The 24,193-nt window shown below is 41.6% G+C and overlaps 1 protein-coding gene across 1 annotated transcript; it reads left to right on the top strand.

The window, feature by feature from the left end:
• Window positions 1–1,571: 1,571 nt before the first annotated feature.
• LOC114661836 (zinc finger and SCAN domain-containing protein 2-like) lies at window positions 1,572–11,814 on the top strand. The gene is made up of 3 exons (XM_028815049.2): window positions 1,572–2,529; window positions 6,448–7,101; window positions 10,068–11,814. Exons 1-3 carry the CDS (start codon window positions 1,860–1,862, stop codon window positions 10,970–10,972), a joined length of 2,229 nt encoding a protein of 742 aa, XP_028670882.2. The 5' UTR covers window positions 1,572–1,859; the 3' UTR covers window positions 10,973–11,814.
• Window positions 11,815–24,193: the final 12,379 nt, after the last annotated feature.

The raw sequence follows: 24,193 nt of genomic DNA, 5'->3' as shown, positions 1-24,193 counted from the left end.
CTGATTGATATTTCAACATGATTTGACCACAGAGGTCTACAGAGAGTTCCTTGGACTTCATGGCTTGGTTCTTGTCTTGACATGCAGTGTGAATTGTTGAACCTTCTGCACACAGGTACATGTGTGCCTTCCTGAATGATGGCAAATCAATACAGTTTGCCACCGGTGGGTTCAGAGTGCAAGCAGAGTGGATTGGGTGGAGAATTATTGACCAGAGTGATTTATAACAGAAGAGTAATGAAAAAATGAAAAGGAAGACCTGTAAAACAGTAGTGAGACCAGCTATATTGTGTGGTTTGGAGATGGTGGCACTGATGAAACGACAGGAGGCAGAGCTGGAAGTGGCAGAGCTGATGCAATGATTTTCGCTTGGAGTAACGAGGTTTAGACAGGATTAGGAATTAGAATATTAGAGGGACAGCACAGGTTTGGTGAGAAGTGACAGAAGCTTGGCGGAGTGGTGGCTCTGAGGCTAGGGATCTGCACTGGCAATCGGAAGGTTGCCGATTCGAATCCTGTAAATGCCAAAAGAAACTCTGCTCTGCTGGGCCCTTGAGCAAGGCTCTTAACCTGCAATTGCTGAGCGCTTTGAGTAGTGAGAAAAGCGCTATATAAACGCAAAGAATTAGAGGCTTGATTGAGATGGTTTGGGCAGGAGTAGACAAGAGATGAGGGGTACATCAGGAAAAGAATGTTGAGGATGGAACAGCAAGGCAAATGGAAAAGAGGAAGGCCAGAGAGGAGGTTTATGGATGTGGTGAGGGAGGACATGAAGGCAGTGGGTGTGGCAGAAAATGAGGTATAAAACAGGGAGAGATGTGACAGATGATCTGCTGCGGCAACCCCTAAATGAGAGCAGCCGAAAGAAGAACAGGATTTCAGTCAAGTTCTGGACAAATTTCAAGGAGAATTAAAGCGAACAGAATGGACCTGACCACAATTTTGAGTGCCACAACAAAGGATCTGAATACTTCCATAAATGAGAGATATTGATTTTTAATAAATTTGCATACCTTTCATAAAACATATTTTCACTTTACCCTGACCATTACCCTTCCCCTGGACTTTTCCTCCCACAACCCAAGCTCTTTATTAAATAGCCCAGTATGAAGAGTGTTGGTGTGTGTGGAGTTGCGCCCTGAAATGGACTGGCACCAATATGATTCCAGCCTTGTGCTGATACTGCTTGGTTAGGCTTCAGTTGCCTAAATGGATGCCAAAATATGAAGTTTTATGGAGGTTGTCCCTAATTAGCCTAGAAAGTGTCACTCATTAACAGACAAGGCTGAGCACAGTAGGCTCAACTCCGAAGACTTGCAAATAAACCCACGGACAGCCACAGGGTGTACGCGGACTTTGTTACCTCGGACCGGAGTGGCAGAGCTTCAGGAAACATAGGCGACATGGGCAGGGAGTTGATGACCATGAAAATGCCATCAAGTACCCCATGTGTCTTCATTTGCGTGGGAAATTTGATTTTTCGAGCACATTAAATAATAGTAAACATGGAAAGGTTGCAGTTAAGTGCCAGCCCGAGAAGGTGGGGCAGAATCGAGGCACGTGCCAGGATTCGCGTGACAGGTGACAAGGGACAATGAGCGGTGCGGCATGTCGGTTTGAAGCGCAGCATTTATGCGTGTGGGCTGCGCGGTGGTGACGACTCCAGGCTTGATGCCACCTGTGCCCACGTCGCGCCAGTCAGCCTCGCCAGGAGGGTGCAGCAGCCTCATCTGCTGGCTTGCATCTGCGGAGCCCCTCTCTCCGGAACTGTTGTTGCAGACGGAGCGGCCGTCTCACTAGCTTAACGAGCGGGTCCATCCGTCCGTCTGTCCTCCCGCCTGCAGCGCCGTGCACCGAGAATGGAAGGCACGGTCTGCGCCGCTATCTTCTTGGAGCGCTTCACCTCCGCAGTGGAACAGGCGGTGAAAGAGGCCGCGGAGATGATCCTGGAGCAGTTCGTGGAGGCGGCGGAGAGCGAGGCACCCGTTATGCCGGAGAAGCCGAGAGACGGCGAGTCGCGCAAGCGGCGCTTCAGAGAGCACTTCTGTGGCTCCGTGGAGGAGGTGATCCGAGCGGCCCTAGAAACCGTCATCGGCGAGTTCACCGGCTTCGTGGACAGTCGCTTCGCCGACTTCCAGCTCAAAATGTCCGTCAAAGACAAGGAGATCGACAGCTTGAGACTGCAACTGCAAGTGTGCGAGAGCGAACTGCGGGCGGCTAAGGGACATCCGAACTCCGCGGACAGCGTGCGGCCCACGTCGGTGGGCAGCGGCAAGAGAAAGATGAGCCCCTCGATGACCAGCTCGACCGCTGCATCAGAACTGTCAGCCGGGGAATCCCATCCGGAAAAGGTGACTGATAATCAGCGGAGCTCACCGGTCAAAAGCGGAGATGAGACTCGGGGGGATTCGAACCAAGGACCGGTAATCCGAGGAGAAGCTGAAGAGGAACCCAAAGAGAACCAGACATTGTCAGTTGTAGTCCTGGACTGGGAGCAGATTGAAAGCATCTCAAGAGGTTCAGAGCAGGGTAAGAGGATGATGAGATGCCTAAATTTAACCAGTTAATCATTCAATCGATCGATCGACCAATCAATCGAGCGCTGCATTGACAGCATGCACTGCTATAAGACAATGAACGAAGTGAACGAGAATGTGAGGTGCATGTCTAAAGGGGGCAGGTGGTGTACAGGCGGTGGACTGAGTGTGTGAGTACTAAATGCTGATTTTCTACAACAATATCAGCTTTTAATCAAAAAGAAAGCAGGGGTCAGCTCCTTGATTACACCAATTTCACCACAACCAAGACTAGTTGGAGCTAAAGTGCCATTCAGGATTCTATAGGTGCCCTATGACAACATATAGCAAGGGGCCAGCCAGTAGTCACCCTTCATTTTATAGCTGGCCCAGGGGACACATAATTTGGGGGGGGGGGGGGGGGTGTCTCACCAAGGAATACCCATGACTTCTCTCCTCTCTTTACTCAAATGTAAGTGTATAGTTTCAAGGGGACCCCAACACCTCTTTGATCACTTATACTAATATACTAATATGAATGCGCTCCCGTTTCAAAGGGGAAAACTGCTAGATGTTATACAGTATGATACTAATAACAAATACCAACCCGCTCCTCCATTACAACTGTTCTTAGATGCTATAGAATACAAAAATGAACACAGCTGTCCCTTCAAGGGGAAGCCCATCCTTTGGTGCTATCTAATATTAATACAAGGGGGACCCCCCATTGACTAATATGTTACGTAAAAGAAATTACACATTGCAACACTGCAAGAAGAGACAAGACACCAACAACACAGAGTCCCACCAGAGGGGGGCTGATACATTTTTTTTGTAAAATTATTTTAAAGAGGTATATTTCTCAGAGAGGGCAGCATATACCCCTGTGCCAATCCTGCCCACTTTAGAGTGAACACCACCACAAAGCACTTTACACAAATCACCTGCACTTCAGGACAGGTAATCCATCTGAAGCCAAGCATGTCTACTCAGATGGGAGACTAACCAGGAGAAGTTTGGGTTGCTGCTTGTAACGGTGGTGGTGAGGCCATCAGGGGGCCCTGACACTGTGTATTTTTCTGTGGATCGCATTGTCCCAGTGCAGTGAATGAGAAACTGTGCTGGAAAAACTGGTGAGACCTAAAACTAAGATCCTGCCTCCTTGTGGTCATAAAGCATCCCTGGGCATCCTCTGAAAAGAGTTCTAGCTAAATTGCCCGCTGTGATCTGGTCATTCTGGCAACCTGATCATTCCCTGTTCCTTATTGGGTATGTCTCTCTCACAACTTCAACAACTAATAATGAATGGGTGTTGAGCCTACTGGTGCATGAATAATTGACATGACATCATCCAGGTGGATGCTGCATATTGGTGGTGGATGAGGTGGCTCCCCTACTGTCTATGCAAAGTGCTTTGAGCAGGGCTGGTTCTAGGAACCCACTGGCGCACCAAGGCTATCCAAAGCCAAAGCCAAACCCCATCACATTGTGTGTAATTTCAAGGGAACCCACGCCCCCCGCTCTTTAATATTACAATCGGATATGAACATGTTCTGCTCACCACAGGGGACCATCCCGCTCTTACATGTCATGCACAACTCATATCAACATGCTTCTACCTTCCATAATCCTAAACCCTACTCTACCCCCACCCAGGGATGCCAATTACTCTTGAGATGGACCTGTTTTTGAGTGTTTAGCAAAGCATCATATAAATGTAACTAATTATTATTATTATTATTGTTATTATTATTGGTTATGACATAATACAATGAAATATGACACAATAATGATCTGTCTAAACAAAACCCTCTTCCTCCTTTATCAGACAATCCATTAGAATAAGCAGGTCCTTGCTTGTGAAGGGAATACAGGGTCTGAATGTGATCCTGCATTGGGGGGCAGGGGGGCACAGCGGTAATTCTGATGGAGACCGGGGTTCAGGTGCTCCCTGTGTGGAGTTTGCATGTTCTCCCTGTGTCTTGGTGGGTTTCCTCTCATAGACACACAGGTTCGGTGGAATGTCGATGCTACATTTGCCCCTGATGTGTGTGTGTGTGTTACCTCTGTGATGGGCTGGCACCGGGTGCTCCAAAGTCCCTGTGACCCTACTCTGGATAAGCAGGTTTACAAAACAGATGGGTTTGACTTTATTGTTTTGTATTTATAAACCTAAGCGCTCCAACCCTGACATCAGTGGGGAGAATGTTTGGTTCCCAAGAGAACTATCCACATGAAGGTCCCACAAAGGACATTTAGATCCATAACAGGGTCCAAAAATAATAATCATAAATAGATGATGATAGATTTGTCAAATTCTGATTTTCTCCTGCTTTTAAAAGGAGAACAACCACAGGCTTTTCTCACTCTGTAAGTATCCTACTAGGCAGCCTACTAGACATTAAAGATTTATGTTTTGCCCACATACTGTAGTAGGAGTCTTTTCAAAGTCCAAAGGACCAACTCTGTGTGCAAAGAACCCTTCACAGAATGAAATGCTTCCTTGTTAAGCAACAGTTGAAGGAGGAACCACACAACCCAATAAAATGGAACTAAAACTGTTACTTTTTGGAGAGTGTGTGGAGTTCTCCCCATGTCCATGTAGGTAGTTGATTTTTTGATGCCAAAAACATGCCTTTTGGGTTAATTAGCATAGCTATCTATGTAATCCTGCCGACTACACTAAAATATCTATCTATCTATCTATCTATCTATCTATCTATCTATCTATCTATCTATCTATCTATCTATCTATCTATCTATCTATCTATGTAATCCTGCCGACTACACTAAAATATCTATCTATCTATCTATCTATCTATCTATCTATCTATCTATCTATCTATCTATCTATCTATCTAACCCTGCCGACTACACTAAAATATTTATCATCTATCTATGTAATCCTGCCGACTACACTAAAACATCTATCTATCTATCTATCTATCTATCTATCTATCTATCTATCTATCTATCTATCTATGTAATCCTGCCGACTACACTAAAATATCTATCTATCTATCTATCTATCTATCTATCTATCTATCTATCTATCTATCTATCTATCTATCTATTTAATCCTGCCAACTACACTAAAATATTTATCTATTTATGTAATCCTGCCAACTACACTAAAATATCTATCTATCTATTTATTTATCTATCTATCTAACCTTGCCGACTACACTAAAATATTTATCATCTATCTATGTAATCCTGCCGACTACACTAAAATATTTATCTATCTATCTATGTAGTCTTGCCGATTGCACTAAAATATCTATCTATCTATCTATTTAATCCTGCCGACTACACTAAAATATTTATCTATCTATCTATTTAATCCTGCCGACTACACTAAAATATTTATCTATTTATGTAATCCTGCCGACTACACTAAAATATCTATCTATCTATATAACCCTGACAACTACACTAAAATGTCTATCTATCTATCTATGTAATCCTGCCGACTACACTAAAATATCTATCTATCTGTCTTGGTGACATGATGTGGTTCCAGAGAGGAACGTGGCATAGTTCATCCAGCTCAATCTAATTTATGACATTGGGGAGGATAGAGATTATACAGTGAGCATTAGATGCAGGGAAGGTTGAAAAGGGTACAAGCCCATCATACCATCACCAGATGCCTGTCCGTCACAGAGTCATGCATATGCTCACACCCACACAAAACCAGCTTAAGTATGCCCTTTACCAAACCTGAATATGACAGAAAAACTGGAATGCCCAAAAAGAACCCCACACCGACCATCAATCAGCATGGGATTCAAGACCAGGATGCTGTATACTGTATGGTAGGTCTAACCACAGTACCACCATCATGCCATCCCTGGTGGTACACATTATTACATTTCATAGTGATCCATGAGGCTCACCTCTGAACGCTTCTGCTTTTCTTTCCCTATAGATTCTCTGCCAAAAGCAGTGAAAGTATCATACAATGACGTGGCTCGGATGCAACAGATCTCCAGCCTGGAGGACAACAGGATCAATGATGAATCCCCAGCCTGGAGCTCCCCTGACAATGAAGCTGAACTCCCTAAAGAGAGCTGCAAGGAAAGCGAGGTTGAGAACCTAAATGTGGAATTACTTGGCTCTACACAAGCAGCCCCTATAGAGCCAGTGGTCCACATCAGTGAAGAGGTGTGTAGCGAAGGTCCAGCACATCATGACCAGGGTGTCTTTGCGCAAGTGTGTGAGCAGGAATTCATTTTAGTGAAGCAAGAGGCCAGTCAGCAGGAGTTCATTTTACTTAAGCGGGAGAATTGTGGGCAGGAATTTCTTCAAGTCAAGCGGGAGATGAATGAGCCGGCAGAGCCAACCCTCGTGCCAGAAAAGGCCTTCCACCGGTTGAATTTTCATTCTGAAGATGCCTACCAGGATGCTCGAGAGACAGATGCCATGGGGCTCTACCAAAGAAGGCTTTACTCACCTCGACTGTGCGTTTCAGCTGGGCAGCAGGGTGAGGCTGAGATGGTGTACTGGGAGAGCTCTGGGAGGCTGGGAGAAGATTCAGGATTCAGCGAGAGGGACACGGCGGCCACCTACTTAACTGACTCAAGTAAGTAAGATGGAGATATCACTGCATGGTTAGCAAACTTGGTTTCATGTTGAGCCACCAAATAAACAAACTTTGAGAAAAGTCCAATTATTAATAATAAATGAAATAAAATAGTCATGGTCTTTAAGGTAGCAAATGATGACCCTGAAAATCACTCATATTCGTGTAGTAATGTGCTTGATAAAAAAATGGCTGTAAATAACAGAAAAATAACAGAAGTGTAGAAGAAAAAAAATACAGTAAAGTTGATCAAAGAAGTGACAGGGAATTCAATGATACAGAAATACAACTGAAAACTTGGGGCCTTTTCAGAACATTAAAGTTCATTAAACAGTAAAATAAAACACGAAACTCAATGTAAGCAACTGTACAGGAACGGTGGAAATGCAGGTTCAAGCAGCTAGTTAGATTTAGTTAGTCTCTTCATGTGGCCTGTGTGAAAAGTAATGTTCACTGTCACACCAGATATGATAGATAGCATATAGGAAGAAACACATATTAACACGTTAATTATTCTTCAGTTCAGTGTAAATTACACTTAATACTTCAATGTGTAATTGTTTTCAGAAATGTTTCCATTTTTGGTGTGTTGTTGCAATAGTTTTATACTCTGTGCAAATTATATAATCATATCATACTGTAGGTAAGTGAAAACATTATGCTCACATATCATTAAATTATTATTTTTTGTCATCTTGCACAAATATATGTTTCTTTGTGTATTTATTTCAAATACTTTAAAATACTTAGCAAACGACAAGTGCCTGTGTATGTGTCTGTGTGTCCATCCAGTTTTTAGGTCTCTGTTAAATGCCATTTGTTATGGGATTCGTAAAAGCAGTGCTAATGTCTCTTATGTACCATCTTTTGGAAAAATTACAAAAATTACAAAATGCATTCTAATAGAAGGTCCACTGCAAATGTTAGTTCTGAATATGTCCGATAGAGAGTAATTGCCAGACGGACAGAAATCGACTTATCCATGTTAATAAAAAGGACAAGTACCCATGTGTGTGTTTGTGTGTCTGTGTGTCTGTCTGGTAGTTATGTCTCTGTTATAGGCCATTGAGTATTTGATTCATAGAAGCAGTGGTAATGTTTGTAATGTACCATCTGTTGTAATGAAAAATCAAATGCTCTTTATTATTTCAAATGTTTGAGATATGCCATCTGTTGGAATGACAACTGGAATGCATTTTATTATTAAAAGCAGTGCTAATGTTTGTGATGTGCCATATGTTGGAAAGAAAAATGCAATGATTTGTATTACTACAAATGTTTGTGCCATCTGTAGAAATTTAAAATGCAATGAATTATATCACTGACACCATTGCTAATGTTTGTGATGTGCCATCTGTTGGAATGAAAAATGTAATGCATTTCGTTACTATCCACATTACAAAATACATTCCAATAGATGGTGCACTGCAAACATTAACACTGAATACATCCAACAGAGAGAAACTATGGGACAGACAGAAATCAGCTTATCCACCTTAATAATAAAAGGACAGGTGTCTGTGTGTCCATCTAGTTGTTATGTCTCTGTTATAAGCTATGTAGCATATCATTCATAAAAGAAGTGCCAATGTTTGTAATACACCATCTGTTGTAATGAAAAACCCAATGCACGTTATTACTTCAAATGCTTGAGATACACCATCTGTTAAAATGACAAATGCATTGCATTTTACTACAAATGGTTTGTGATGTGCCATCTGTTGGAATGGCAAATGCATTTTATTATTCAAAGGAGTGCTAATGTTTGTGATGTGCCATCTGTTAGAATTAAAAATGCAATGCATTGTATTACTACAAATGTTTACGATGCACCATCTGTAAAAATGAATGATGCAATGGATTTTATTATTAATGCTAGTGCTAATGTTTGTGATACGCCATCTGTTGGAATGAAAAATCCAGTGATTTTATTACTATCTACAAAATACATTCCAATGCACTGCAAACATTAATGCTGAATACATCCAACAGAGAGTAACTGCAGGGCATAAAGAAATCAGCTTATCCACCTTAATAATAAAAGCATGTGTCTGTATGTGTGTGTGTGTGTCTGTGTATCTGTGTGTCCATCTGGTTGCTATGTCTCACTTACATTCCATTTGGTATGGGATTCGTAAAGTAGTGTGTTCTTTATGTGCCATCTGTTGGAAAGAAAAACAGTGAATTTTATTTCTACATGCAAAATAAATTCCATTAGAATGGTGATCTACAAACATTAGATCTACAACATGCCCAACTGAGAGTAACTGCCGGACTGACAGAAATCAGCATATCCACTTTAATAAAAAGGACACATTTCTGTGTGTGCATCTGTGTATCTGTTTGTCTGTGCTAGAGTTAGGAAAAAAATATTTAAATATGCAAAGTTGAGGAAGAAAGGTAAACAAATCAATGATATCAATACCAAAAACATCATGTAAAAAATAAGAAAATATGTGTTATTGACGTAATTCTGTTGCTCGCTGTTAATGCGCTGTCACAGCAGCTTAGTAGCCACTTTCTTACACCTGCTCGGACCACGAGAATGAGGTCTACACCTTTGATGCTAATGACTGAAAACGTCGGGTGGTGGGCAATGGATGGGTGAAAATAACGATAAATCGACGATCACTTCAGGAACTCAAAGCCTTGACACCACCTGGCTGAAGTCGCTAAATCCAATGTGGTATCCACCACGGTTACACTTTCCCTGCAAAACACTGTGGTCAGTTCAACGAGCGGTTTCCGAAGAGGAAAAGACCACCACGAGGGAAAGGGGCGTATAATTATACCCGACCAAATGGACACCCCAGGTATTCAATAGAAAAAAAAACATGATGTCTACGATGATTACTTAGATTTCAACCCATCTTGGAAGTGTACAGCTAGTTCTTCTATAAAACGTTACATTTCTGGTGTAGCACTGAGTGACCAACCTCTTTCTATTTTCTCTCCCTCTCTTAAAGGCCATGCAGATTCCTCTCTGTCTTCCTTTTCCGAGACCCCATCTCTGCAGCGCCTTCCGCAGTCTGAAGGCCGATGGCTCGGGGATGCCGAGACCCCACAGCCTACGCAGGACGTCCTAATTCAGTACCACTGTCCCGAATGCACAGAGACCTTCTTTGATCTGGAGTGCCTTGTGCAACACCGACAGGTTCACTCACTTGAGACCGATCACCCGGATGATCCTTCGGGGCCTCTTAGTGGACAGGAAATTGTACTGAACCCCCAAACGCCAAAGAAATGGTACGAATGCGACGAGTGCGGGAAGAAAGTGTTAAGCAAAAGGAGCCTCCTGCAGCACCAGGCGATCCACACGGGAGAGAAGCCATACTGCTGCGACGAATGCGGAATGCGGTTTGCGCTGAAAACGTACTTTCAGTACCATCAGATGGTCCACAGTGGAGAACGGCCCTACCCCTGCTCCCTATGCGAGAAGACGTTCAGAGGGATCGCCGCCCTTCGTGAGCACTACAAAATCCACAGTGGAGAGAAGCGCTTCATGTGCACCGAGTGTGGGAAGCGATTCCGGACCAAATCTAATCTCACCACTCACAAGAGCGTGCACACCGACGAGAGGCCGCACGCCTGCTCTGAATGCGGCAAAAGCTTCAAGCTCAAAGGCGATCTGGTGAAACACAAGAAACTCCATCTAGCGGACAAGCCTTATCCGTGCGCTGAATGTGGAAAGAGATTCCGGACGAAATCCAATCTTAAAAGCCACTATAGTGTGCACAGTGAAGAAAGGCCATACTCGTGCGCCGAATGTGGGAAGAGTTTCAAACAGAGGGGTGACCTTTTAAAACACATGAAAATCCACTTTATTGAGAGGATATGGTGCCCTACTGAAGGTAGGGTACTCATTCACTGACGTCTTTATTTGTCCAGATTGCCCGTCTCTTCTAGTGTGGAAAAGAGGAAAATCTGAAACGTTTATCAATTTTCTTCTTTGATCGTTTCTAGACTCTCCTTCTGCATTTCTTGCATGGCCATGTAAATATGACCCTCTTTATACTGTATTTTCATAGTTTTTCAGCATTCCTCACAACATGGGTGGATTAACTTGTGCTCTTCTGATTTCACCGAAGATCTACCATGAGTATGATATTATTTATGTAATGCTTTTGTATTAAAACAAAGAAAAAAAGAAGACCGAAAATACAAATCATCAAGGAAAAAAAAAACAAAAAAAAATCAATTTCTAAAAAAAACAGAAGTAAAAGTCAGTTGGAAATGTCAGAATTTAATATAAATGGATAAGCAAACCTCGACTGATTCAATCGACTGTTCTCCGAAAGCAGTCCATCCTTACAAAGAACCGCGTGAACTGTAGGTGGGAATTATAGTGGAAATTGAGTCACTAGTGTAGCGCCATCACTTCTGCCAAAGATGTCCTTTATATACAACTGCACAAAAAGGGTACCGATAACCACCGCCAACTTGCACCATAACCAGATCAGTGAAGCCAACTGACTAAATGGAAGTCGAATAAACAAATGGCCGCTCCCGCAAGACTTCAAACTTAAGGCCTCTAATGGATAGATTACAAAATAAGAGTAGTTAATGTCTTGGGTTCAGATCTCAATCCTAATTGTTGTACACACGGAGTTCACAGGTTATCTGTCTGATTGGGGTTTCCTCCGACATCTCCAAAGACATGCAGGTTTGGTTGATTGGGAAATTCTATATTTATACCCCATATTCCCCTCTATGGACCCCCATATGGGCCCCTCTGAGGTCCACTTTACAGGTCCTCCTGTGGTCCCCTCTATTGTCCTCCCTCTATGGGCCCTTCTGTGGATCCATCTCTGATCCACTCTATGTGACCCTCTGTGGTGCCCTATGTGGTCCCCTGAGGCCCGTCTAAGTCTGTTATGATAAGCTCCATCCACATACGACTCTAAAACTGGATTAAGCAGGTTTGAGAATGTGATGTAAGTTCTTCATGTTTTCTTGAACAATGCAGTAAACAATAAGAAAGTGGCCAACACTTCACCATAATCTGCTCAAAGGTCAGTAAAACTTTTGGAAAGAAATAACTGAAGAACCAAGAAATACTCACCTCCTGCAGCTCACACAATAATTGTAGATCATGAGAAAGATATTAGAAATGTCTGACAAAGCAGAACAAGTATGGTAGCTAGGCATAGAAGCACATAACAACCTTCAATAACAGTCGAAACTGCCTTCAAATTAAGAAATTAATTGGGTTAAAATTGTGCCAACCCTTCAGAGCAGATATTTAAGACCCCTGTCTTGTTCAAAGAGTTAGCCTGCAATAATTGAAGAACAATCTGTGACTAACCTCCATAATGGTGGGCACGACCTGAGGCTGCCTCTTCATGTTTTCAAGCCCAACTCTAACTGTTAGAAATTTAGAAAGGAAGGTGGTCGCCAACCCATTGAATTTGGACTAACCCTACAGTACTCTGAGGTGTTGTCCATTGCTTCCTTGATCACAGCTGTAGGATATTAAATATTGGGGGTCTTTATATGCATTATAATAACAGCAAAATAGCCAGTTGTAAGTGAACACTTGAAGCGTTAAAGTAACCATTAGAACAGGGGTCCCCAACTCCGGTCCTGGAGGGCCACCATGGCTGCAGGTTTTCATTCTAACCCTTTCCTTAATGAGTGACCTGTTTTTGCTGCTAAGTAACTTCTTTTGAATTAATTTCAATTGACTTGCTCTTGAAGACCAAGACCCGTTAACTGTCTCTTTTTCCTTAATTAGCAGTAAAACAAAAATGAGATACAAAATGAGCTAAAACATGACAAGCAAACTGTGTCCGTCATACAGTATCTGTAAATATTTTAACAGTTCTCGTAGAAAGAGAAAATCAACAATATCAGAAATGTTTGCTATTGCACAATAAGAGCAGCAAAAAGCCCGACGACTTAAAGCGGTGTTTCCCAATCTCTGTCCTGAGGACCCCCTGTGGCTGCAGGTTTTTTGTTCCCACCAGCTTCTGTTTTTAATTCGACTCCTGGGCTAATTAAGTGATGTATTTCCCAAGTTCTGTGTTTTGGGAACAGTATAGAAATTACAAAACTAAATTTGGTTATATATATATATATATATATATATATATATATATATATAGATAGATAGATAGATAGATAGATAGATAGATAGATAGATAGATAGATAGATAGATATTAAAATGTACCAAACAGTTATATGGGAACAATGTATTCATTTCTTTTTAACAATATTTTCACCTTGATTTTCATTCTACTTTTCAAGGTGTTCTAATTGCTTAATTTATCCATTATTTACTAATTAGTTGGTCTGATCGTAAAGTAGTTGCAGCCTTTGATTATTCCGTGTTGTTTGCCAGCGTGTCTGCTCCGCTCATTTTTATTCTCATTAATAAGATACAACGAAGGGGAAAAACTGCACAGAGAAAGGGAAAAATATAATGAAATCAACAAAAGAGAGTTAAGCATTTAAATCTATAGGAAAAGCAGAAATATTTGTAAACTAGACAAAGAGCCCGTTTCGACGACATAAGATGAAACGGGCACGAGTTTGTGTCAGCAGTGTATGAAGAACAAATGATAATTAACAAAGAAGTTGTTTTGTAATGATTGTAGTCCGCTTTACTCATTACTGTACAGACTTGTACTGTTAGTTGATGAATTTTCCAGGCCTATAGTATAATATTGAATGATGAATGTTCCAGTACAATATGGAATAGTAATAAGTATAAGCACCACAAACCTGATATAGGTGTATTGAATGAATGCATAATTGAATCAGAATGCGTAATTAGGCCTTGAGCTGTAGTCGAAATCGCCTTTCAGGCCTCTAGAGCTTTAATCGAAGTCACCTTTCTCTTTGAATTTTTGCAGCCGTAAATCCGCCGCCTGCCGCGATGTTGGGGTTGGATGTCGGTCTCGTAAGGTTTTTCGGGCAGCTGTGCAGAAGGCGACTGCGCATTCGGCTTCGGACGGATGTGAGTGAGTGAGTGAGTGAGGAGGCAGGCGAATTATCTATTAAGATGTCTTATAAATGTAAAAATCCTGCTGCTGTGCTTTTCTGAATGCAGAATAAAAGAAAAACAATTCCAGCTAATTAAATGAGATCAGTGCTGTCAGGTGTTGTCACTGATTAGAAATCTGGGTGGAACAAAAACCTGCAGCCACAGTGGGCCCCCAGGACCGAGGTTGGGAAACACTGAATTAAAGAACGGGTTTAATTAACAATAAGAATCGGTGCCTAATTAAGCAACTGGTTGGACTGAAATTGGTTGGAATTTAAGGCCCTGACTTAGAGGGTCTTCTGTTGGCTCCCTCACTTCACATTTCATTTCTGTTTTGGTGCCATTTAAGAAAAGAAATGAAGCAATTCAGAGGAACGATGAAGTAATTCAGGGGAAGAAATCTTTAAAAATGAGTCAATTAAAAGGAAAGGAAAAGGAGTTAATTAGCAACAAAAACAGGACACTAATTAAGAAAAGGGTTAGAATGAGAACCTGCAGCCACACTATGCTAAAATCTCCAGTGTTAAATGAATATTTGCAGCGTTGAAGTAGCCTTTAGAGTTTCTGTGCCGTTCCATTTCATTTTGTGGGGTAAATCTTGCTGATGTTTTTACTCATGACAGCTTATAGCAGCGTTTCTCAACCTTTAAGTATTTGCAACACGAGTTTTCATAACAGTTTAAATCGTGTTTTTTTGAAACCCTAATAAAATTCATTCCTATATTTTTTGCTGCTAATACACTGCTACAAGTCTAAAAGTTCCCTACGAATAGCGAAATTACGCCACATATGGCAACATTCGCACCCCCTATTTTGTTACTTTGTGCCCCACAGTTTGAGAACCGCTGGCTTATAGTTTAATCTTCTTTACTTCCTAATGACAGATTAGATCATTCATGAAGGGTCACACAGGTGGGCCTCTATCAGTCACCTTGTAGTTTAAAGTGCAGCCCGCTAGCCAGTGCACCCCGTCTTTCTGCTCTCCTTTATTTTCTGTTTAACTTCTGACAACTAGTAATTTTTAGGCCCGGTATCACTCCTCTTTTTTCTGGAGGAAAACATGCAAAATCTACATGTACTACATCAGGGGTGGCGAACTCCAGGCCTGGAGGGCCGCAGTGGCTGCAGGTTTTCATTCTAACCCTTTTCCTAATCAGTGACCAGTTTTCACTGCTAATTAACTTTTTCCTCCATCACTTTAATAGCCCTGTTAGAAGAGTGCAGTCCTCTGAATTGATTCCTTTCTTCATTAAATGACAGCCAAGCAGAAATGAGATGTGAAACGAGCTAAACTGGGGCTTCAAACTCCAACCAATTTCACTCCAATCACTTTCTTAATGAGAAGCCAATTCTTGCTGTTAATTAAACCCGTTATTTAATTCCATGGCTTGTTGCTGCTCTCACTCTGCCACAGCAGACATTTTGAAAACTTGTTTTTCTCTTCTTTCTAAGAGCACCGTCAAAATGTTTTGGTGACCTGAGAGATCAACCTTACCAAGAACATCACCTCTCTTTAATTTCAGATATTGTGTGATGGGCACAGGGGAGCTGGTCATGTGGTGGCTTGTTTTGTGTCTCATTATTGTTTGGCTGCTAATTAAAGAAAAAGAAACAACTATGGGGCCTGAATCGAGTTAATTAAAAGAAGTAATCAGCAGCAAAAACTGGTCACTAATTAAGAAGATGGTAAGAATGAAAACCTGCAGCCACTGGGGCACTCACGGCCTGGAGTTCGCCACCCCTGTACTACATGACCAGTCCGTGAGTGAGGTGGCTAGCAGTAGCCAATAGACCACCTCCAGTATAACTTCTCTAATAAATTTAGTAGAGGTGCGCGCGATCAATGCTTACATTTGTGCTTATCTGTATACACAATTTTCAATCCCTTAGGGAAACAAGAATTATGCATAAGTTGTTTATTCGAATCAAATATTCTTCTTTGGAATCTTGTTTGGGGTGTAGTGGGTTCAAGTATGGAGTGTCTCGAATAAAAACATCCAGTTCTTGGTTGCAGTGCTCGTTCACAAGACGAACGAAGCCGAATGAATCTTAAGCGGCCGCCCTGCGCTCAGCTAACACGTGGCAAAGTGGCCCCCTAGTGGCGAAAGGCTTTAGCTGCAAGGCACAAATTGAACGAATCGTTTCGCACCTGCCTTTAAATTTCATCCGTGGATTTCTGGGCCCACAAGGTGTTTTTCGGGTGTAAAGTTGAAGCCAAATTTGGTTGGTACACGTGAGTACACATTCATGTTTTATCACAGGGGTCTGCAAAGTTGCTTCTGGAGGGCCAAAAGCGGCTGCACGTTTTTGTTCCAACGCAATTTCTTAATTAGAAACCAATCCTTGCCAACAGCAGATCTTATTTAATCATTTGCCGGGTTTGTATTTTCATTCTGCGATGTCAGATCATTCTTGTATCGTAGATGTTGTCCTTTTCAAAGATATCATCCAAATGATTTGTAGCCTGAAGCTGATGAATACTTCTTGGTCCTTCACTTTTTTCCCTTCAGTGTCTGTTATTACACCAGATAGTCCACAATGAATACATACAGGTGCAAATGGAAATGAGTCAGACAGAGAACTGCTGGCTCCCTTGCCGTTTGCTTCTTATCATTAATAGGGAGCAATGAAAAACAGGGACTGCAGCTGATTAAGACTAACAGATGCAATGGGGGGATCTTAACAAGTGTGACAACAAAAATGATGCAAAAAGTGAGCACTAAGAGCTTCTACAGCAATAATTAAATTGAGAAACTGGCTTGGAGCAAAAACCTGCCCAGGACCAACTTTTCAGATTCCTGTTCTAACACATCAGGCTAGTTTAGCATTCCAGTTAAGCTGATGCACATATACAGTATTTGGGATGAGGAAGGAGGCTGAATTATCCAGAGAAAAACCCAGGCAGACATAAGGAAAATATACAAAATCCACACTGACAGTGATCGGGTCCAACATCAAACTGCTCTTATTAGAACTCTCCACATCTCCTGTGCTTCAATGGTATATGTAAGAAATCCTCTGGAATATGATTACCATGAAGGGCCTCCTACAATGTGCGATTATTAGCCACTTTGCCATATGTATCTTGTGAGAGCCAACTTATCCACTGCTCCATCCTCAGATCACTACAATACATGTGCTGGTCATAAAATTAGACTATCATGACAAAGTTGATTTATTTCAGTAATTCCATTCAAAAAGTGAAACTTGTATATTAGATTCATTCATTACACACAGACTGATGTATTTCAGATGTTTATTTCTTTTAATGTTGATGATTATAACTGACAACTAATGAAAGTCCCAAATTCAGTATCTCGGAAAATTAGAATATCAATTAAGACCAATGCAAAAAAAGGATTTTTAGAAATGTTGGCCAACTGGAAGGTATGAACATGAAAAGTATGAGCATGTACAGCACTCAATATTTAGTTGGGACTCCTTTGGCCTGGATTACTGCAGCAATGCGGCGTGGCATGGAGTCGATCAGTCTGTGGCACTGCTCAGGTGTTATGAGAGCCCATGTTGCTCTGATAGTGGCCTTCAGCTCATCTGAATTGTTGGCTCTGGCGTATTGCATCTTCCTCTTCACAATACCCCATAGATTTTCTTTGGGGTTAAGGTCAGGCGAGTTTGCTGGCCAATCAAGAACAGGGATACCATGGTCCTTAAACCAGGTACTGGTAGCTTTGGCACTGTGTGCAGGTGCCAGGTCCTGTTGGAAAATGAAATCTGCATCTCCATAAAGTTCATCCGCAGCAGGAAGCATGAAGTGCTCTAAAATTTCTTGGTAGACGGCAGTGTTGACCTTGGACCTCAGAAAACACAATGAACCAGCAGATGACATGGCACCCCAAACCATCACTGACTGTGGAAACTTTACACTGGACCTCACACAACGTGGATTCTGTGCCTCTCCTCTCTTCCTCCAGACTCTGGGACCTTGATTTCCAAAGGCAATGCAAAATTTACTTTCATAAGAGAACATAACTTTGGACCACTCAGCAGGCGAGACGCTTCTGGCGCTGTCTCTTGTTCAAGAGTGGCTTGACACAAGGAATGCGACAGCTGAAACCCATGTCTTGCATACGTCTGTGCGTGGTGGTTCTTGAAGCACTGACTCCAGCTGCAGTCCACTCTTTGTGAATCTCCCCCACATTTTTGAATGGGTTTTGTTTCACAATCCTCTCCAGGGTGCGGTTATCCCTATTGCTTGTACACTTTTTTTCTACCACATCTTGTCCTTCCCTTCACCTCTCTATTAATGCGCTTGGACACAAAGCTCTGTGAACAGCCAGCCTCTTTAGCAATGACCTTTTGTGTTTTGCCCTCCTTGTGCAAGGTGTCAATGGTCATCTTTTGGACAACTGTCAAGTAAGCAGTCTTCCCCATGATTGTGTTGCCTACAGAACTCGACTGAGAGACCATTTAAAGGCTTTTGCAGGTGTTTTGAGTTAATTAGCTGATTAGAGTGTGGCACCAGGTGTCTTCAATATTGAACCTTTTCACAATATTCTAATTTTCCGAGATATTGAATTTGGGACTTTCATTAGTTGTCAGTTATAATCATCAAAATTAAAAGAAATAAACATTTGAAATACATCAGTCTGTGTGTAATGAATAAATCTAATATACAAGTTTCACTTTTTGAATGGAATTACTGAAATAAATCAACTTTGTCATGATATTCTAATTTTATGACCAGCACCTGTACATTCCTTCCATCTTGTGATGAGTGAAACAGACGAGTTCCGATTTACAGATTCATGTGATTCCACACTTTCAAAACATGAAACTCACTGAACACTATTTTGGGGATTTCAAGGTGTTTTTATGGGTGGAAAACAAGGACCACTGCTCCATAATATGTCGCTCACACTTCCATGTTTCACTGTGTTATTTTCTGCAGCTGCTTTAAGCATGTGATCCGTTCCACCCTCTATTTCTACTTCTCATTCACATCAGCACAGAAGAGTGCAGTACATTTTATAAAAGTGTGCACATGCTGGATATTTTCTGCACTAAAACACACCATCGTACACATTACTGGGTGAATTCAGCACATGAAAAGTCGCTGCTGCCAAATGTACCCCACCTCCTGATATTAGTAATCGCCTTATCCTAGTTGAGGATACGCACACTTCTGGTAATTTTCTTTTTCACTTGAGATTTTTATTTAAATACTAAATGACAGTCAGATATGTGCTAAGTTAATGCATGAAAACGCTTCCAGACAGGAACCAAACACCTTTCTTTTTGTGCCAATGCCACCAATTTTGCTGGAAGAGATACGCAATTGATTTTGCTCATTTTCGTGTGAATTGTTTCGCTCATCACTACCACCATCTTTCTTTTCTAACATTTTCCATTTTTCTTTGAAAATGTGTTTTTATCTGATTGAACATGTGTATTTGACTTCTGTCCCACACCCACCCACGGTCCTTCATAAGGCTACGGTTTAGGGATCAATCTAAAACAGCGTCTTTGAGTCTTTTGACATGCGGTACATCAATGTGATCTCCTTCGTTTGGATGGGAGGTGTAAGTGAAGTAAGGTTGCTACATAAAGAAGTAATCTTCCTTTTGTGCTTTTTGGTAACACCTGCAAGAAAAATCCTTTAAAGTGTCCACTGCTGTAAAAAATCACAGAAGTGGCCACACTTTCATTCGACTCCATAGATGAAAAAAGCTTTCAAAAGCCTGCAGGTCTTTCATTTCAATGTCCTACTTGATCTTTTCTCCTGTAACTCATGATGCGGTTCATGGGCACATCAGAACCACAAGTGACATCAGAAGGGATTTTTCCAGCAGTTTAAGACGTATTCAGATGATATTAATTTTAAACCATGAGATAAGGTATAGTCATTGTTACTAGAGGACCTCTGTAATTTTAGCCATGTCTGAATTGCAAATGCTTTACAGACAGCACATTCAAGTCTCAGTACATCTTATAGAACCCTATTATCTTCTGTAAAATAGATAAAATAACCCCAGGCTAAACTAAACCCGTGCAAATTGACATGTCCAAAAAATTCTGTCATTTTTCTGTGAAATTGTCATTTTTTTCCCCCCAGGATTTTAAAGGTATTCATGGAAGCAGTGGAGGCAGTCAAATAATTTGTGAGAACCACTTCAAAACAGTTCATAGCATTGCCGGTACAGTGGACAACTTTGTGGACAGAACGTTCCCAATGCAAAATTCATATCAGAGGACTCATGTTTTTAACATCTCTAGGTAAAGAACCCACTAGAGCCTTGGAGATCTGCATACAAAGAGTCCACGTCTTGTGCTTAATGCAGTTCCTGTACTTTCATTTGTATTATTTGATACGTTCTTGACATTTGATCCAGTTTGAGAAAGATTCCTTGACAGAAGGACATTTCACTTTAAATATGTCCTCCAATACTGAAAGGCTATGCACCGTTTGCTCAAACTGGGTCTGATAACAACAACAATATTTATTTATATAGCACATTTTCATATAAACAATGTAGATCAAAGTGCTTTACATGATGAGGAAAGAGAAAAAAGACAAAATAAATAATTTAAATTAGGGAACACTAATTAACATAAAATAAAAGTAACGTTTGATGGCTGGGGAGGACTGAAAAAACAAAAAAAACTAAAATCTGCAGGGGTTCAAAGGTCATGAGACCACCCGGCCCCCTCTAGGCATTCTACCTAACATAAATGACCTCAATCAGTCCTCATTGTATTCAGGGTTCTCATGAAAGAATTTGATGATGATGGTCATGTGAACTTCTGGCCTTTAATCCATCAATGTAAGGACATCACGGTGCTTTGATTAGGTGGTAACAACGATCACCCCAAAACAAGATGAGGTACAGAGTTCCAGCCCTGCTCCAGTTGTGGCCCTTCCTTACTCTGGTTGCCACCATGATTCTGTTCTTGTTTAGGGGAGGGAGCAATAGTCATGTCACTAAAACAGGTGGTTATTTTCAGGTGACAACATTAAGTAACTGCAGAAGGCATGTCTGTCTCACAAATCGCATCCCGTTTGAATCCATGGTTAAAAACTGCTGACACTGTGTGGTGACAGGGACTTCACAGAAAGCTTATCCCATTTGAATAAGAATATAATAATATTTTTAAAGCATCACTTTGCTTGTTTTTTTAAAACAATTTCCCATGAATCAACCTATACAAAGACTCTCCAGCTTGGAGCTCAGGACCCTCTGGCTAAAGACCACCATCTAAGAAGGCCTGTTGCACGGCGCTGCCCTCTTGTGGCTAGATACGTCACTGCAGATTGGCATAATGGCCGAGGGTTTCAAATATAAACCCAAGATTCATGATGTAAATCACACCAAGCCAATCATGTAGCCTGTCTGGGCTCCGAATAAATATTATAATAAGCATGGGAAAGGTCTTGGGCTGGTGTTCACTATGGTATGGGGCTTTATAAAATAAGGTTTGTTTCTATTGGCTATTGAACCAGAACCCTGGGTGTTCCACAGATATATGAAAAAGCGAAAGAAGCTCATTCAGGTTCTTCAGCCCCCTGAAGTTCTGGTGCTATGGTGAATAACTGACATTGGGGAATTTCCACCTCCTAGTGGCCTCTTGTTGTACATCTTGTCATCTGGAGTGCAGGACAGAGAAAAGCCAATTTGAAGCGATTGACGACGTCGGGTTTGATTACTGCCTTATCACTTACGACTACAGACTCTTGACATTTCCTTGTGCTCTTGTGTGTTTCAATTCTTTTCTACAGTATTTCTTTTATTTCTTCGATGCTCTACCTTGTTATCCTGTTGCTTTATATTGTTTGTAAAACACCATGTGATGGTGCTATGAAAGATGCCATATAAAATAAAGTTTGAATGACTGATTTATGGCGTGACTGGCATTCTAAAACAGCTAGGAAGCATTCAAGTGGACCTTCCTGTGCCTAGCAAACCGCATCAGAGTCAAATAATGAGCAAGCCACATCAACAACAAGTAAGTGACATTAAATGGGTTTCAAAATAGAGTGAAAGGGGTGTAGTGCCACATCATGGATCTGGGTTCAAATCGTATTCAAGGTCAATGTCAAAGTGGAGTTTGCATGTTCTCCCATTGTCCTTACAGGTTTTCCTCCCACTTCTCAAAGGCATGTTGGTTATGTTCATTGTTGATTCTAAAGTGGACCTGCGGCCCTCTAAAAAATAAAGGTGCCAAAGCAGGTCTTCAAAGCGATGCCATTTTTGGTTCCTAAAAGACCCATTCATAAGAAGGTTTTTAAAAAGAACTTGTATTTATTTAGATTCATAACAGGCTCCATACAGCAAAGAACCATAAATAGATGGTAACAGATTTGTGAAATACCAATGGGTCATGACTTTAAAAGGATTCTCACAGCACACGTACAGTAACTCAGGCTAAGTCTAAGTTTTCATAATCTGTTGGCGTCCTGTTAGGCAGTGTATCATACAACAAAGATTTCAGATTTTTTCCAGCATATTAGGAAATTTTTCAAAGCACAAAGAACCAACGTCATTAGAACCTTTTAGAATATTAAAACAATTTAGATGAGAACAGAACATTCAGCCCAACAAAGCTTAACAGTCCTATCCACTTAATTCTTCTGAAAAAAGTCGAGTTTTAAAGGTCAATGAAGTCCTCCTCTCCACCACACTACTTGGTCGCTTATTCTTGGTGTCTGTGGTTCTCTGTATAAAGAAAATCTTCCTAATGTTTGTGCAAAATTTACCCTTAAGAAGTTTTCAGCTGTGTCCCCGTGTTCTTGATGAACTCATTTTCAAGTCCCAGTCTCAGTCCACTGGACTGATTCAGTTCATAATTGTAAATGCCTCAATCATGTCTCCTCTTAATCTTTTTTTTGGTTTAATTGTAAAGGCCCAGCTCTTTTAATTTTTCTTCATAATTTATCCCCTGTAGTGTTGGAATCTGGTGCAGATATTTAAGAATAAGGGGGATGTGCAGGACTGCAGTAACTACAGGGGAATAAAATTGATGAGCCATAGCATGAAGTTATGGGAAAGAGTAGTGGAAGCTAGGTTAAGAAGTGAGGTGATGATTAATGAGCAGCAGTATGGTTTCATGCCAAGAAAGAGCACCACAGATGTGTTGTTTGCTCTGAGGATGTTGACGGAGAAGTTTAGAGAAGGCCAGAAGGACTTGCATTGCATCTCTGTGGACCTGGAGAAAGCATATGACAGGGTACCTCAAGAGGAGCTGTGGTATTGTATGAGGAAGTCGGGAGTGGCAGAGAAGTATGTAAGAGTTGTACAGGATATGCACGAGGGAAGTGTGACTGTGGTGAGGTCTGTGGTAGGAGTGACGGATGCATTCAAGTTGGAGGTGGGATTACATCAGGGATCAGCTCTGAGCCCTTTCTTATTGGCAATGGTGATGGACAGGTTGACAGACGAGATTAGACAGGAGCCCCCATGGACTGTGATGTTTGCTGATGACATTGTGATCTGTAGTGATAGTAGGGAGCAGGTTGAGGAGACCCTGGAGAGGTGGAGATATGCTCTAGAGAGGAGAGGAACGAAGGTCAGTAGGAACAAGACAGAATACATGTATGTGAATGAGAGGGAGGTCAGTGGAATGGTGATGCAAGGAGTAGAACTGGTGAAGGTGGATGAGTTTAAATTCCTGGGATCAACAGTACAGAGTAATGGGGATTGTGTAAGAGAAGTGAGAAAGAGAGTGCAGGCAGGGTGGAATGAGTGGAGAAGAGTGTCAAGAGTGATTGTGACAGACGGATATCAGCAAGAGTGAAAGGGAAGGTCTACAGGACGGTAGTGAGACCAGCTATGTTATATGAGTTGGAGATGGAGGCACTGACCAAAAACCAGGAGACAGAGCTGGAGGTGGCAGAGTTAAAGATGCTAAGATTTGCACTGGGTGTGACGAGGATGGATAGGATTAGAAATGAGGACATTAGAGGGTCAGCTCAAGTTGGACGGGAGATACAGTCAGAGAGGTGAGATTTCATTGGTTTGGACATGTGCAGAGGAGAGATGCTAGGTATATTGGGAGAAGGATGCTAAGGATAGAGCTGCCAGGGAAGAGGAAAAGAGGAAGGCCTAAGAGGAGGTCTATGGATGTGGTGAGAAGAGGACATGCAGGTGATG

The sequence above is a fragment of the Erpetoichthys calabaricus genome, chromosome 12, assembly GCF_900747795.2.
Source record: "Erpetoichthys calabaricus chromosome 12, fErpCal1.3, whole genome shotgun sequence".
Taxonomy (NCBI): domain Eukaryota; kingdom Metazoa; phylum Chordata; class Cladistia; order Polypteriformes; family Polypteridae; genus Erpetoichthys; species Erpetoichthys calabaricus.
The sequence above is the reverse complement of the archived record's forward strand: the minus strand, read 5'-3'. Positions and strand labels throughout refer to the sequence as shown.

Bases quoted from the DNA above. Each gene is read 5' to 3' on its own strand.
- LOC114661836 (XM_028815049.2), top strand. From the start codon at position 1,860: ATGGAAGGCACGGTCTGCGCCGCTATCTTCTTGGAGCGCTTCACCTCC. The intron at 2,530-6,447 runs GTAAGAGGATGA...CTTTCCCTATAG, and splicing joins CTCAAGAGGTTCAGAGCAGG to ATTCTCTGCCAAAAGCAGTG. The intron at 7,102-10,067 runs GTAAGTAAGATG...CCTCTCTTAAAG, and splicing joins CACCTACTTAACTGACTCAA to GCCATGCAGATTCCTCTCTG.